Source organism: Prionailurus viverrinus, chromosome B1 (assembly GCF_022837055.1).
Source record: "Prionailurus viverrinus isolate Anna chromosome B1, UM_Priviv_1.0, whole genome shotgun sequence".
NCBI lineage: Eukaryota > Metazoa > Chordata > Mammalia > Carnivora > Felidae > Prionailurus > Prionailurus viverrinus.
The window spans coordinates 145,462,269-145,476,474 of record NC_062564.1 but is presented as its reverse complement, the minus strand read 5'-3'; the positions used below and the strand labels follow the sequence as shown (position 1 = coordinate 145,476,474).

Below are 14,206 nucleotides of genomic sequence, written 5' to 3'. Positions count from 1 at the left end.
CAAAATATAACTATTTTGCAAGGTCTATGTAATCTTGAATAGTTGACAGTCACACTGAAGTGTTAAAATTTTCCATATTCAAATATAGGCAAATTATGGAAAAATATTTTTTAAAGGACACATGGAAAAATTTTAGGAATAAAAAAATGTGTGTTGTAGTAAGTTAATTACCTTCATATTTAGATGATTAAAAATATGTTAAAGGGAGAAAGTGGTGATTTAATAAGAACACATAGTGAGAAGATCATCTAAAAGAATGTCACATGTGCCGATCACATCCTTTTGGAATGCCCAGAATGTGTCAGGAAGCGATAATCCTGAAGTGTATTATATCCGTCTTAGGCTCAGTGGTACAGACATCCTATCCCTGTGCATGCCCAAGCCTGGCCTCTTTCAATAACAGGTGCCACCATCTTTTCAGGTGGTTCTTTGCTCCCTGTGTCCTCTCAGTACCGAACACTGTTGATTTCGAAATCTTCGTAGCTGCCAAATGCATCCGCTTCACTTCATTCTTGCTCTCATGTCCGAGCTCCCATAATCCCACCGCCATGGCCCCTCTTTGTGCTCCCCTGCACCCATCTCCCCATCCTGCCCATTCACCAAAGAGCAGCCAGAGTGAGGATCACACACAGATCTGATCAGGTCACACACCCTTCGCTCCTCCCTGCATCCCAGCCCCTCTGGGACATCCCACTGCCCTTAGGATGGAATCCATAAGGCCACAGAGCCCTGCCATCCCTGCCTCATCCCACCCCCTACTCCTTGCTCTCTGCCCCTCCCACGCTGACGTCTGTCCGTTTCATGAACGTGCTCATCTCCCTCTTGACACACCTTCTCCTGGGAACCCAAAACACATCCCTTCACCAGTTAATTCTAACTCATTCCTGGGGTCTCAGCGGCTCAGATCACCTGTTCAGGAAGTCTCTCTTGGGCCCCCCAGTCTAGCTCTGGTCTTCCAGTTACACTGTCACAGTTCAGTTGTATCTCTTCTTCACATTTATGCTTGTGGCTCTTTGTTCATCATTTACCCTGCATTTCCAGGTAACTATGGGTGGGGCCTTGTCTGTTTGGGCTCACAAAGAAATTCCTAGCACCCAACAGTGTATAGTTTAATGACTAAATATCAAACTTCAGATAATAAATCCACATATTTTCTTAGCCTCATAAACCCTGACCTTTGGATTGAGGATGAAGAAAAACACTTTCACGTACTGTCTTAATCAGTTCAAGCTAGTAGGACAAAAATACCACAGGCTGGGTGGCTTAAACAATTTATTTCTCACAGTTCTGGAGGCTGGGATATCCAGGATCAAATCACCTGCAGATTCAGTGTCTGATGAGACCTCCTACTTCTTGGTTGACACATGGCTATCTTCTCACTGTGTCCTCATGTGGCAGAAGGGGCATAGGAGCTCTCTGGGGACTCTTTTATAAGGGCACTAATCCCGTTCACGAGGGCTCCACCTCATGACCTAGTCACTTCCCAAAGGCCCCACCTCCAGATACTATCATACCGGGGGTAGGATTTCAACATATGAGTTGGGGGTTGGGCATAAACATTTAGTTCATGACTCCCATGCACACAGATACCCCTATAATACATTGCGATCATTATGGACGACCTAAAGGGCTCTGTGCTGCCACTGTGGGTTCCCACTGCCCCTTCCCACCACACCTCCTTCCTAACCTGCTGACTGCCTCCTGCCTTTGGTTCCGATGGACTTCAGAGCTGATGAGATTATGGATTGCTGTAAAACCCTCACTCAAATTTCTTTTTTTTTTTTTTTTTGTGCCCAATTTTTGAAGCTTAGGCTAAACCTCAAAGTTTGTTAACTCCAAGTAAATTGCCCAAAGGAACTCCAAAGATCAGATTTCATTTTAGGTAAAAATTATTCTGCATTCTTGTCTCTATGACTTTTATTTCTCCTTTGGTTTACTTTTACAACCTAAACCTTAATCTGGTTTTGAGATTTTTCCAAAATATCCTTTAAAAAATATATGTCAAGGTAATGAAACCAGCTAGTTACCATTTATGTTGTTACCTGGTAGGGGTGCAACTCCATCCCGTATTTTAATTGTCTTAGCATCACCTTTCATTACATTTGGAGAGTTTCTGTCTCCATGGAACACTTTCTTACTTTCTGTTTCAAATAATTTCGCCAGTCGTATATGACTAAAGTGATTCTGGAAATGCTTCACTGAGAGAGTGGGATTTAGCTTATAAGCACAGCTGATATCATTAATGAATCTGTGGCTTACTGTCTCACTGGGGAAACTGGTTGGAATAGAACCAGTTCTATATCCAGACCCTTTACCGTAATCTTTGCACTGCAAAGATCATGTCTTTTTCATCATAAAATAATAACAGGAAAGTGAAAACAGATCAGCACCAATCCATCATCTTTATCAGATAAGAATGTAAAAATCCCACCCCAGCGTGTTCTAGAACGCATACTGGATGCTTAATTGATATTGCCCTCAGCATGCCTTGTTTCTCCGGTCTCACGAAAGGAAAATATTGGCCAGTAAGAACCAGCATCTTATGTCACGGTACCTTCCCTTTATCATCAGACTCCCAACCTTCGGGGGGGGGGGGGGGAACCACAGTCTCAAAACTGAAGGTGAATTTAGGTTAAAATCATAAAATCTCAGTAAGTCCATGGAGGTGGGCCATCAAAAACACTTCGCCGTATTTCTGTTTGGAGAAATTGTGGGGTCACTTTAAAGACAGGCTCCAAGAGGGGTAAGAATTACAAACTTTGGCAAGAGACTGCCTGGTTCAGATTCCACCGACGCCACTCGTTGGAGAGGAGACGTGCACAAGTTTGTTTGTCGTTGAGTATCACGTTTTCCTCATCTATGAAACAAGGACAACAGAATTGCAGTCCTTGCCTTATAGGGTGCTTACTAGCATTAACTGAGACAAGTATGTATAAAGTGTCTTTTGCAGAGTTCACACTAAGTAAATGTTAGCTATTATTATCATTACAGTGGGTTTCCAGCTCTCTGTGTGGATACCAACAAGAGTCTGACTCTTCTAGACTTTGATTTTCTCAACTTGAAAAAAATGGAATGTTTGTAAAACACTTTAAGACTCCCAAAAGGATTATTACTGTAAGTGTTAGGTAATAAGGATCCATTTAAGTACCCATCTATAACACAGTACAGAAAAGGATAATCAAAAGAGCGTGTAAAGGAGAAATAACTAGGTTCACATTTGAAATAGTAACTCTTTTGTGGAACTTGGGAAACGCAGAGGGAAAGGGTAGAGAAATCTCCAACAACTAGAGATTTCTAGCGGGGAGAAAAGAAATCTTGCGGGGAGACGGGGATACAAAAGCCGAGCTAGGATTTTGCCAAGGACCCACTGGCCCCTGAGTGTGGCCAGTTAGGAGCTAGGGTTTCACTCCTCTTTACTGGCATCAAAGTTTAGAAATTATTTTCCTTTATTTTTTTAATGTTTATATATTTTTGAGAGAGAGAGACAGAGCACAAGCAGGGGAGGGGCAGAGAGAGGAGGAGACACAGAATTTGAAGCAGGCTCCAGGCTCTGAGCTGTCAGCACAGAACCTGCTGCGGGGCTTGAACTCAGGAACCGTGAGATCATGACCTGAGCCAAAGTCAGACACTTAACCAACTGAGCCACCCAGGCGCCCCGGAAATTATTTTCTTTCCAAAGTTTTTAACGCTAAAACCTTGGGGGCCTGAGTCTGGGAAAAATTTAAATTTGGTAAAATAATAATATCCAAAAGCAGATTTCTGCCTGGCCTAGGTGACTAAATACATGGAGGCAAGGCTAAATTAATTAATGGTTCTGCAGAGATCCCTGAGTCCTTGGGCTGCATTAATTACACTAGTGTCACTGCCATTGGCCAAGGTAAGTATTGGAACAGGTGTCCTGAAACTGTAACTCTCTGCTCTCCACCCATATTCCATGATAAAAGTCATACATTTGCACACCGCTTGGCAAATAGGGTTAGGTCTCTATCTCGGGCTCTGAGAGGTTCCTCCCTTCCTTCTTGCTTATGTCCTCAAGGGAACACCAGTGTGGAAGGTCTCACTTACTAAGGCTGGTGAACCCCAAAGGACCCTGAGCCTTGCCTTGCCTCCTCCTCCCCACTGCCATGTAGTTAGTTGTTCCCACCTGAAAGAACCCCAGGGAATTCTTTTCCATAATTTCAACGCGAATTGCATTAAGGATACTCGGATAGCAGAGTGATTTAGGGATTTCTTTTCCTCTTTCTGACTTGACTCCTGAATAGAAATATCTGTTCCCCAGTCAAGGAATTAGGTGACCTGACATGACACAGCTGACCCACTCACACTTAGAGATCAGAATTTTCAGAAGAGGAAAGAGAATTCTCCTTCATCTGGGGCAAACCATAGAGGGGATTCTCTGTTCTCCGACCCTGCCCGCCTTCCCTCTGCCCCAGGAATCTGAGCTGAAATCCCCCCCTCCCCGTGGCAAGTTGTAGTTCTCTTAGCTCATTAGAAGTTATAACTCAGTCCAGGGGTGCCTGGGTTAAGCGTCCGACTCCGGCTCAGGTCACGATCTCACAGTTTATGAGTTCAAGCCCCGCATCGGGCTCTGTGCTGACAGCTCAGAGCCTAGAGCCTGCTTTGGATTCTATGTCTCCCTCTCTCTCTGCCTCTCCCCCCACTCCTCAAAAATAAATAAACATTAAAAAACATTTTTGTAAAGAATTTATAATTCAGTCTAGGCTGAATTACATACCTTGTATAAAGTAATTTAAAACTAATTATGCTAGGCTATAAAGCCAGGCACTGCAAATTTGTCTTGCAGGAGAGAGAGCTGAGAAGGGCAGAAACTGGCATAGCGCATGTGAAGGGGCAGACATAGGGCTTAGCTTGATGGACCCAGAAGTGAAGTCCTCCCTCGTGTCTGCACTGCTCCTGGGAGTGGGTGAGGCAGGGTGAGACAGTTGTCACTCCTACGTCACATTTCCACCAACTTGGGCCTTCACCAAGAAGCAGTATTCATAAAGCTGCTGCATTCCCAGGGGCAGGGACAGGAGTTGACATGGCAGACGCTGCTGGCCCCAGCTGTCTGCTCTCTGTTCTTTTTGGCCTTTTTTGGGGCCCTGAGGGCCGGTGCCTCACCTCCCCCCCCCCCCCCAGCCCAGCATCTCCTCTCCCAACCCCTTTGAGAAACTGATGTTCCTGGGAGCTATGTTCCCAGAGTGTGGTCCTTACTCTGGGTGGATAGCATGCAAGGCGGCGAACCCTTTTTGTCCTAATAAAGACTGGTTTTTGTCTTCATGTGAATTTGAGAAAAGAATAAAACAGCATGTTGAATTCATGACTCCATAGCTATTACTGTTTAGGGTGAAGCTATCTGTATAGTAAGTATCTAAAGAAAAATAATGACTTAAAGACGTGTGTTCAGAAAATTATAGCATAGGTGATGTGGACAGGACAAAAATCATGACAGCGGTATGGAGATGTTTGATTTTTGGAAACACGGCTGTGAAGTAGAGGCCAGGGTCTTATCCCTATCTGTTGTCTCAGCTATCAGTGCTTTAAAGCTTCACTTGGGATGAGTCCCAGAATTAGAGAATTTAAAAGAATGCAAACCAGAAATCAAAAGGTATCTCGTCCCAGCTCTGCAACTGATGGAGTCTGATCTCAACCAAATCCCTTAATTTCTGTCACCTTCCATTCTGTAAAATGAAGAGGTTAGATTCAGTGAACCTTTTTAGAATTCCCGTTGAATGGTAAAATTGCATTATTCCATTGGTCATGACCTCACTGGAAGCAAACCCTGAATTTGAGATCTGCGGTCATTTCTAAAATACCCAGGTTGGCTCACATCTCCTAAGGAACCAAAGTTCCTTACTGGCTTTAGAGTTTTATGGGTAGAAGGTGCCCAGAGCCCGTGAGACCTTTGTGTTGCACTTCGTGATGGACAAAGCATTTGAAATGAATGATTTAATTTGTAGAGAGGCGCTGAGAGGCAGGGTGTGTTTCATCAAAGTTTGTCACATCGTAAACAATAAACAGCAGCTGTGTGAATGATTGAAAGAATCCTCGGTTTACAAGTAGAGACAGAGACACAAATGAGGTCATGAACGCAGACAGGGAGGGGTAAAGTGGCTTGCCCACGGTTACTCAGCTCTCGTGGGTGCATCTGTAAGGCAGGTCTGTATGCCGGGTCTTCTGATGACAGAAACTAGAAGAGCATAGGTTTGGGGGATGCAGCTTTGAAGCTTGAATCCCATTCCTTCCCACTAACTAGTGGAGCAGGTTTTTGGTTCCTAACCACCAAAGTGGAGATACTCCCCCCGCTGTGCCCAGCTCAGGGCCTGGCACAGGGTAGCCACGGTAAATGATGGCAGCTATGACTTTGGTTTCCTTTCTGTTGTTATTACTGTTCTTAGCATAATACTACAGATGTCCCCTGAGAACGGTTGCCGCGCCAAGACTGAACTCAGAGCAGTCCTGGAGGAGACTCTGTAATAGAGTTCAGACGGAGGGCTCACCCACGTTTCAGGACGGCGTTCTCATTCCCCAGGGCTCCTTTAGTCTAGGGAGTGCCAAGTGAGAGGAATGCCCCCTGCCGTTGACTGGAGGCTGCAAAACTGGCCATGGGCAAAGGGGCTGGGGAGCACTGTTTGCTGTTCGTAGAAACCCAAGCTAGTTCACATTACAAATGTCAAATGGGGGGGTTGGGATCAGGGGACCTGAACACATAGCCCGAAGAAATTCCTAGTGGGAAAGAGGCTTCATTTGAGTTGGGAAAGACTGTCAATGTTAAGTGAAATGGAGAATTTTTACATGTTGTTTGTTTGCTTGTTTGTTTAGAGAGCACAAGCAGGGGAGGGGCAGAGAGAGAGGGAGAGAGAATCCCAAGCAGGCTCTGCCCAGTCAGCATGGAGCCCAGTGCAGGGCTTGAACTCACGAACCGTGAGATCATGACCTGAGACAAAATCAAGAGTCAGACACTTCACCAACGGAGCCACCCTGGTGCCCAGAAATGACAAAACCTTAAAACCATGATAACCAGGGACCATGCCCACTTGTATTCATTGCACACCTGTGCTCCCTGCATCCTTGAAGTACAGCTGATGTGCTCACATGAAAGGGAACTGAGGAAGAGGAAATAAGCATTTGCCTGATACTGACATTTCCAATATACATCTTTGAAGAGATTAGTATTTCCAGTATACATCTTTATATGCTACCCAAGTAGGTAAAATATTTAGATGAAAGTGAAACCAGGCCCCAAACCAGGTATTCTGATTACCAGAAGAAGAAAAAGATAGGTATTCTGGATCTTGCCCCGAAATTTGAATCCCACATCTGCCCATTAAGCAATTCTGCTCATTAACTAGCATTCAAATAAGAGTAGAAATGTGAAATAAAAGATGCCAGTTGCGGTCATATTTGACTAAATTTGATAAAGTTTACCCCCCGCCATTCTGAAGAAATGAGTAAGCAATAATTTAATGACTTAAAGGTTTGGGGGCATGGGGCATGGGGGAGCAGGGCTAACTTACGGAGGCAAATTTAGGTTTTGCTAATTAAAAACATTTCTGTAGCATATTCGCGTGCAAGCTGTATGCCTTATAAGGGAGCTCCATATTTGCATCATAGCTGCTAATAAAGTCCAATTTTAAAAACAGCTACGCTTTCAGAAGCAATTGTATATTTTATGAATTTCTTACTTTGGGCCTAGACAAATAAAGAAATGTATTTGGTATCTCTGGCTTTAAGGGATTTTCAGTCTAGGGAGAGCAGAAAGAACGTGCTCACATAAAACCATTAGTATACCACCGTATCTTGTCTTTATCTTGTGTGTGTGTGCATAACTACCCATAACCACACGTGTCAGTATTAGCTATATACTAGAATAAGTTTATTAAATGGTGCCATGCTGGGGGCACTTGGGTGGCTCAGTCAGTGAAGCGTCCAACTCTTGATTTCGGTTCAGGTCATGATCTCACGGTTTGTGGGTTCGAGCCCCGCGTTGGGCTCTGCACTGACAGTGTGGAGCTTGCTTGGGATTCTCTCTCTCTCCCTCTCTCTCTGTTCCTCCTCCACTTGTGCTCTCTCTTTCTCTCAAAATAAATAAATAAACTTTAAAAAATGGTGCCATGCTAAGTAAAAGGACAAATATTTAGAAAAAGAGGGCTCAAGATGAACAGACGTCATTGGGGATGAGTTCTAAGAGAAGACTGGATTTTTGAGAAGGTTATTGCAAATCATCCCTCTGCCCAAAACGCTTCCATGGTCCCCATTCCCCATACTGTCACGGTGTCCCCAAACACCATGTCTGACTTTGAGAATACTCCATGATTTGGTCCCAAATAGTAACCATTTCATGATCCCTATTAATTTCCATTATATCCTTTTATGTAGAGTATGACTTTGGTTTCGTCACCACTGTAAATTGGGTGACCTTGGTTGGGTAAGTTACTCAGTGAACCCCTCAGGACTTAGGACTCCTGAACCCTAAAATCAAGGGGCTGGGCTCTGCAAAGATCGCAACAGTCCCCTTCATTTGTGCTGATTTACAAAGCGCCCCCATCTCAATATTCCTATGAAATGGAGAGGACAAGGAATGTGCCATTTTTTACTTAAGGACACCAGTTGAGGTGCTTCTGTTTCCAGACTCAGTGCTAAATGTCCAGCCTAGAAATGTTAGGTGTCTATTCTCCCTCTACCTGGCCCCAGACTCAACCTTCATCACTGTCTATTCGAGTCCTGTCCATCTTTCAAAGAACAGCCTCATTCCCATGTCTCCCCAAGGTTCCAACTTTTATAGACATCCCCAAGTTAGAGACAGAAATACAGAATTCGGTACCATACACCTCCCCCCATAACTACGTACCTGCCTATCCATCCAATCCTATGCTTCCCAGTGTGGTTCCCGAGCCTGACACATGTCTCTGCAACTGGGAAGTGAAACCTCACAGCCTTGCCTGTTGCTTCTCCACACCCGGCAACTGCCTGAGCTCAGAGGAACCCATGCAGCTCATTCAGGAGAAACTCATGGAATTGATTTGGGATCAGAGTGAGATAAGCTTAGCTTCCCCTGTTGTGGGACAGAGTGAACGGGGGGGGGGGGGGGGGGGGAACAGAAGTGAAATCCAAGCAGAATTCAAGGTCCAAAGTCCAAGTGACCTTCAGTAATGGTAAAATTAGGACCCACTGGGGTGAGAGTATCCAAAAACTGAAGATTTTCTTTTTCCCTTCTCTCCCCCATAGCACATCCTACACACACAGGCGCGCCCACACACACACACACACACACACACACACACCAGCGTGAATTGCAGTTGCCAGCTACCCCTGGTGACTTGGTATGCTGCGGTGAATAGCACTGGGCAGTGATCTCGGCGATTCTTCTGGACCCCGACGCTTGCTGGAAACCAAGGACATGGCCTTATTAGGTCGCTGTTCTGTGACTATTGTCTGCTTCTAACTAGTCCTGCCTACAAGTATTCTGAATTGCAGAGCTTTGACCAACTTCACCAGTACCTACAGGAGGACGCAAAACGCCACACAGCTGTGAGTTAGGACCTGGTTCCCGGACAGCGACAGCGGGCAGAGGAGGTGCCAGGGCCACCAGTTAACCCCCAGGTGGACTCACACTTAACTGCTGCAGCCCGGGGTGTCAGGAGAGCCCAGCCCCAAGCAACATGGACTCCGCAACCTGTGCTGGGGTCCCAGCAATTCTAATGATCAACTCTGCGCCTCCCTGCCCTTAGTGTCTCTGTGCCTTGGTTTCCCCATCTGTAAGAAGAAAATAATGAGAGCACCTGCCTTACGAAGTTCTCACGAGAATGACATGAATTCGAGTAAGTGAAGCTCATAGAACAGTGCCCGGCCCAGAGCCAATAACAAGAAAGTGTCAGTCACGATCATTTTTAGTGTTGTTTATTACTGTTGTTGTTGGGAGGATAGAGGTGTGATAGGAGACTATTGCTGGAGGAACTTTTCCTAGTATAATTGGGTACACACGGAGGTCTTGCATTGCAGCCTGTCCCCCACTCACTACCCACGCCCCTCCTCCAGCACATGCGCAGACACCTGCGTTTATAGAGGAAGAATTCCTTTGAGAAAAGATGTTCCTTTCCTCTGGCGACCCTGACTGGAGAGGCCGCCACACTCTGAAGTGGTCACCTGCTCCTCTTCTCTATGTCTTACCTACCCTCTGGACCAGGAAAAGGAAAGAAAAGAGCAAGAATATTGAAAAACAGCCAAAGGTCTGTTACAGACTTCTCAAAATAGATCAGACGTGCACACACATACCCAGGAAGTTGGTCAAAATACTTACGAGTGCAGTCTAAATAAGCCGGTTGTTGCATTTCCAAGGAAAACATTGTTCAGGAGTCGCCTGCGGACAGCTCACCTTCGTCACCCAGGAGCTGCCCGTTGTCACCTCCTGCGCTCTCAGAGCGATGGCAGCTCCTTTAAAGAGCCTGGGAAGGCTCTTCGAGAGGTTGTTCGGGTTTGCCCTGCCATATCCTAATATTCCCATCCTCCATAGGATTGACAAGTATCCTGCTGAATATTTCATATGAAACATTTCTTCCACGTTTAAAGTGGGGAAAAGAGAAAATCCTTCAACAAGAAAAGTCCCCAGAGGAACATTTAAGACAGGTGGGCCTCTTTAGGTCAAGTGGGGCGAGGGGTTAGTTGGGATAGGAGCAGAGTCCCTTCAGAGTATGAAGACTGCTATGTCCGTGAAGGACCAGTAGGAGTGTGATCAAGAAAGGGACATGCCTGTTGCGTGAGTACCAGGTGTGAGGAGAAAGACCCCTTAAAATGATGCCATAGTTTATTCCAGGACAGCACAGGGCACAGAACAGACTCAAAGCAGGGCAAGTGATGACCTCTGGAACAGCCTGCCTCCTGGAGTGCCAGGTCTGACCAGGAGCATAGCCTTCTGGGAGCTTGCTCTGCCTACTTCAAGGATGTCATCTGTTTGGATGGCTGTTCCCCAAATAACTCCTCCAGCTCCGTCCTCCATGGGCACTCACAAGCTCATGATGCAGGGGTTGGACCATGGCTATAGAGTCATTCATGTAGATAATCAGGTAAGACCTGGGGCAGGGGATTCCAAGATGGGTAGACAGAAAACCTGCTGCTTGGGAACTTTCTCAGCACAGTGATGGGGCTCCAAAACTGCCAGTTCTCTCTCTCTCTCTCTTTTTTTGCCAACATTACATTTCGTCATTCAGCATTAAATAAATGAGTCAAATACCCACTATGGACTAGAGACTGCATCTGGGGTTGAGAGGGCAGGAAGAAGAGGAAGAGATGAATATGGTTAGAACCTGCCTGGGGAAGCTTATAAACGCAACACACAGCATTTGAAAGAAGTGGACACGAAGAGTTGAGAACCCACAGTAACGTGGTAATTCGTGTGGGGGTGTCAAGAAAGCCGCTCAGAAGGGATGATATTTAGTTAGGTCATGAGGAAAGAGAAGGAGCTGGCCAAGCTAAGAGAAGGGCCAGTGGACGTAACGTGTATATTAGTGATTACAAATACAAAGCGTGCGATGAAATAGTCCGGGTTCAGATGTTAGCGTAACCATTTATCAGACTGTAAGATCTGAACCAGGCTCTTCATTTCCCTGAGCCCTAACTTTCTCATCCATAAAGGGGGGATAATTCCACTCATCTCCTAAAGAGACTTAAATGACCTGATGGCCGTAAGGCTCTGGGCACGTACTGGCCCAAAGTAACCTGCGTGCAGAGACAACTACGGTTGTCCTTTAGCTTGTTTATTTTTGTTCTGAGTTGTTGTGAAAGTGGCAAAATGGCACCCTGAGAAATCCCAGCCTCCAGAGAGGCCCAGTTTTCAAGGAGGCTTTGCGTGGATCTTCAGCAACCCTCCGGTCAGGCCGAACATGTTGGCATAGTGGAATGTGCTAGCACCGTGGAATATTCTTGCGTCTCAGCTTGTAAAATATACAGATAAGTTTCCTCCAATTCTCTCTAATTCCTTCTGGCTCCAGGGCTTTTCAGCATGAGTCACACCCAGTTGGTAACTGGCAAACCCCAGTAAGGAGGAAGTGAAATGCCAGCCTCCTCCCCATCCCCCACTCACAGCACCCTGCCCACAAGTGTCCATACCTTCCTCACAGGGCAAAGCCTTCCCTGGCCGGCCACACCTTCCTCCTTTTCTCTCTCCCTGCCCCTCCTTGAAAAAAGACTGAGTAGGAGGAGAAGGGAAATTCCAGTTTGGCTTAAACAGAACTCTGGGGGAAGTGACATTTGTTTTCACCAGGAGGAAATCAAGCCTTTTCAGTTACCATAAAAGTTGTGCTAATGTTGGCTCAGCAACCCATTATGCTGGAACCATGATGCCCCGAGGTGCGGAACTTCCCAGGATGAGGTTCCCCGCTGCTTCGCTGCTTCAGAAGGTAGCTGCTGTGGGGGGCAGAGCAGGCTTGCCACACAAGACCTCCTAGGCTCGGGGCCTGATAGAGATCGACTTTCAGAGGACCCTTGCTCCTTTGGTTGGCACCCTGTGAGGAGAGCCAGCGGGTGGCAGAATAGTTCATAAGTGGTCCAGATATTGAAGTACGACCTATTCTACCTCATGTGGAGCAGGACCAACCCTCAGAAGGGCCCCTTTGCCCAGCTGCCCTCAAGAGCCCAGCAGGGGGAAAATCACCTGCTAGTCCCAGCTCTGGTCGCAGGGGCTGCCCTCTTGTGAACAAGGTAGGATGACCTTGAGAGCCCCATTTGAGGATCGGGGCTTCGAGAGCTAGACAGCCAGCAGCCACTTGGGCAGCGGGTCACTCTATCGCTTGCCATTTTTTTGAGAACGGCACTTGACTTGGGGAACTGCCTGATTTATCTCTGGAGAGAGGCGATACATAAATATATCCAGTAAATCACAGATTTGGAGGAGATCCAACTGCCTAGGGTTAGGAAAGAAACTCTGAAAAAGGTCAAACCTACAGTTTCCTGCATTAAACTCTGCGGGAGCAAGAGAGAGTCGTCTCAGAGAGAAATCAACTCTATTTTGTCTCTTTTCCCATTTTTTTGAAAGGGGCAAATTAAATTTAAAGGTCAGTGTTTCAACTGCTCCTAATTGCAACCACTGTATCTCTGTGAGTCTTGAAAGGCCCCCAGCACCTTACCTTGCAGTCATAATCCTCATTTCACAAGCTCTTTTAAAAGAGCTGTTAAGAGGCTTCCGTGAACTTTGAATTGTTCTAATTTCAGCACAGTTTGGAGGCCGCAAAGCCAAGTGCAGCCTTTCAGAGGAGGAGTGGAAGTTTTCCATAAGGGGATCTGACCTTGAACTCTCTCTACTCGATCTGATCTGTACATTGGACCATTCCGTGCCACAATTCTATCTTTACAGTAGTAACAAGGGGAAAAGGATTAACCTGATAATTGTACTAAGCTGGCTCTGAAGGATTCCAGGAACAAGGAGGTAGGCATGTGAGCGTCCACACGTGTGGCAACTCTGAAACGGTGGAATGTGGTCAGTCTGTGTAGACACGTCAAGCTCTGGTCTTAGCCTCAGGGTTAGCAGCGGACCTCCTTGGCTCCCTTTGAGAGACATAACCAGCAGCGCGTGGATGTTTGATGTAGCCTTCTTTCACCCAGAGCTTTTGGGGAGTTAATAAAGAGTTAAGTAAGTAGACTGATTTGCTTCTTAGCTCTGCTCTAATTCCTTTGGTGGAAAGGTCTAATAAGAACAATATGCAAAAGGCATTCATAAGAGAGGGAAAGGAATAAAAGGAGAAATGGCAAAATAACCTACAAACGGTAAATCTCCAAAAGCGTGGGGCAAATCCATCACCTTTGAGGTCCAGTACACGACAGATACTGGACCGGTGCAGGACGGTACGCTTTGGATAAGACTTGGGCTTGGCGCGCATGGCTCCTCATTTAATCCCTCCTCAAGTTGTGTGGGGTGTGGAGCAGCTCTTCTTTCTCGGTTGCTGCAGGTGATGGGCATGCCAAGTCGGTGTTACCTAAATAACCCGTGCTACATATGCAGCTAACCGCGATGGGGCCACACTTGGATCTACATATTCGGACTCCCGATCCCTGATGCTCTTTCCAGTGTGACGAAGGGCCCCATGCATTGGTTGCAGTGGTAAATAGTTTCTCAGTAGACTGATGGGGTCCCTAACACCAGCTTTAGCATCGAAAAAAAGTCACTTTAATTATTAGGGGACAAGAGCCCAATTGATTCTTGGCATTTCCCAGG

At 46.1% G+C, this 14,206-nt stretch overlaps 1 protein-coding gene across 3 annotated transcripts in view; it reads left to right on the top strand.

Annotated features, from left to right (window-relative positions):
• Positions 1–14,206, top strand: part of PARM1 (prostate androgen-regulated mucin-like protein 1) — a 112,649-nt gene that overhangs the window by 79,932 nt on the left and 18,511 nt on the right. Inside the window, exon 4 of one of the 3 annotated variants that reach the window (XM_047856618.1) lies at positions 2,992–3,114. The exons of the other annotated variants lie outside the window; for them this stretch is intronic. Within the exon in view, the coding sequence (XP_047712574.1) occupies positions 2,992–3,082 (91 nt within the window). The 3' untranslated portion in view covers positions 3,083–3,114. The remainder of the gene's footprint in view (positions 1–2,991; positions 3,115–14,206) is intronic. 3 annotated transcript variants of the gene reach the window in all.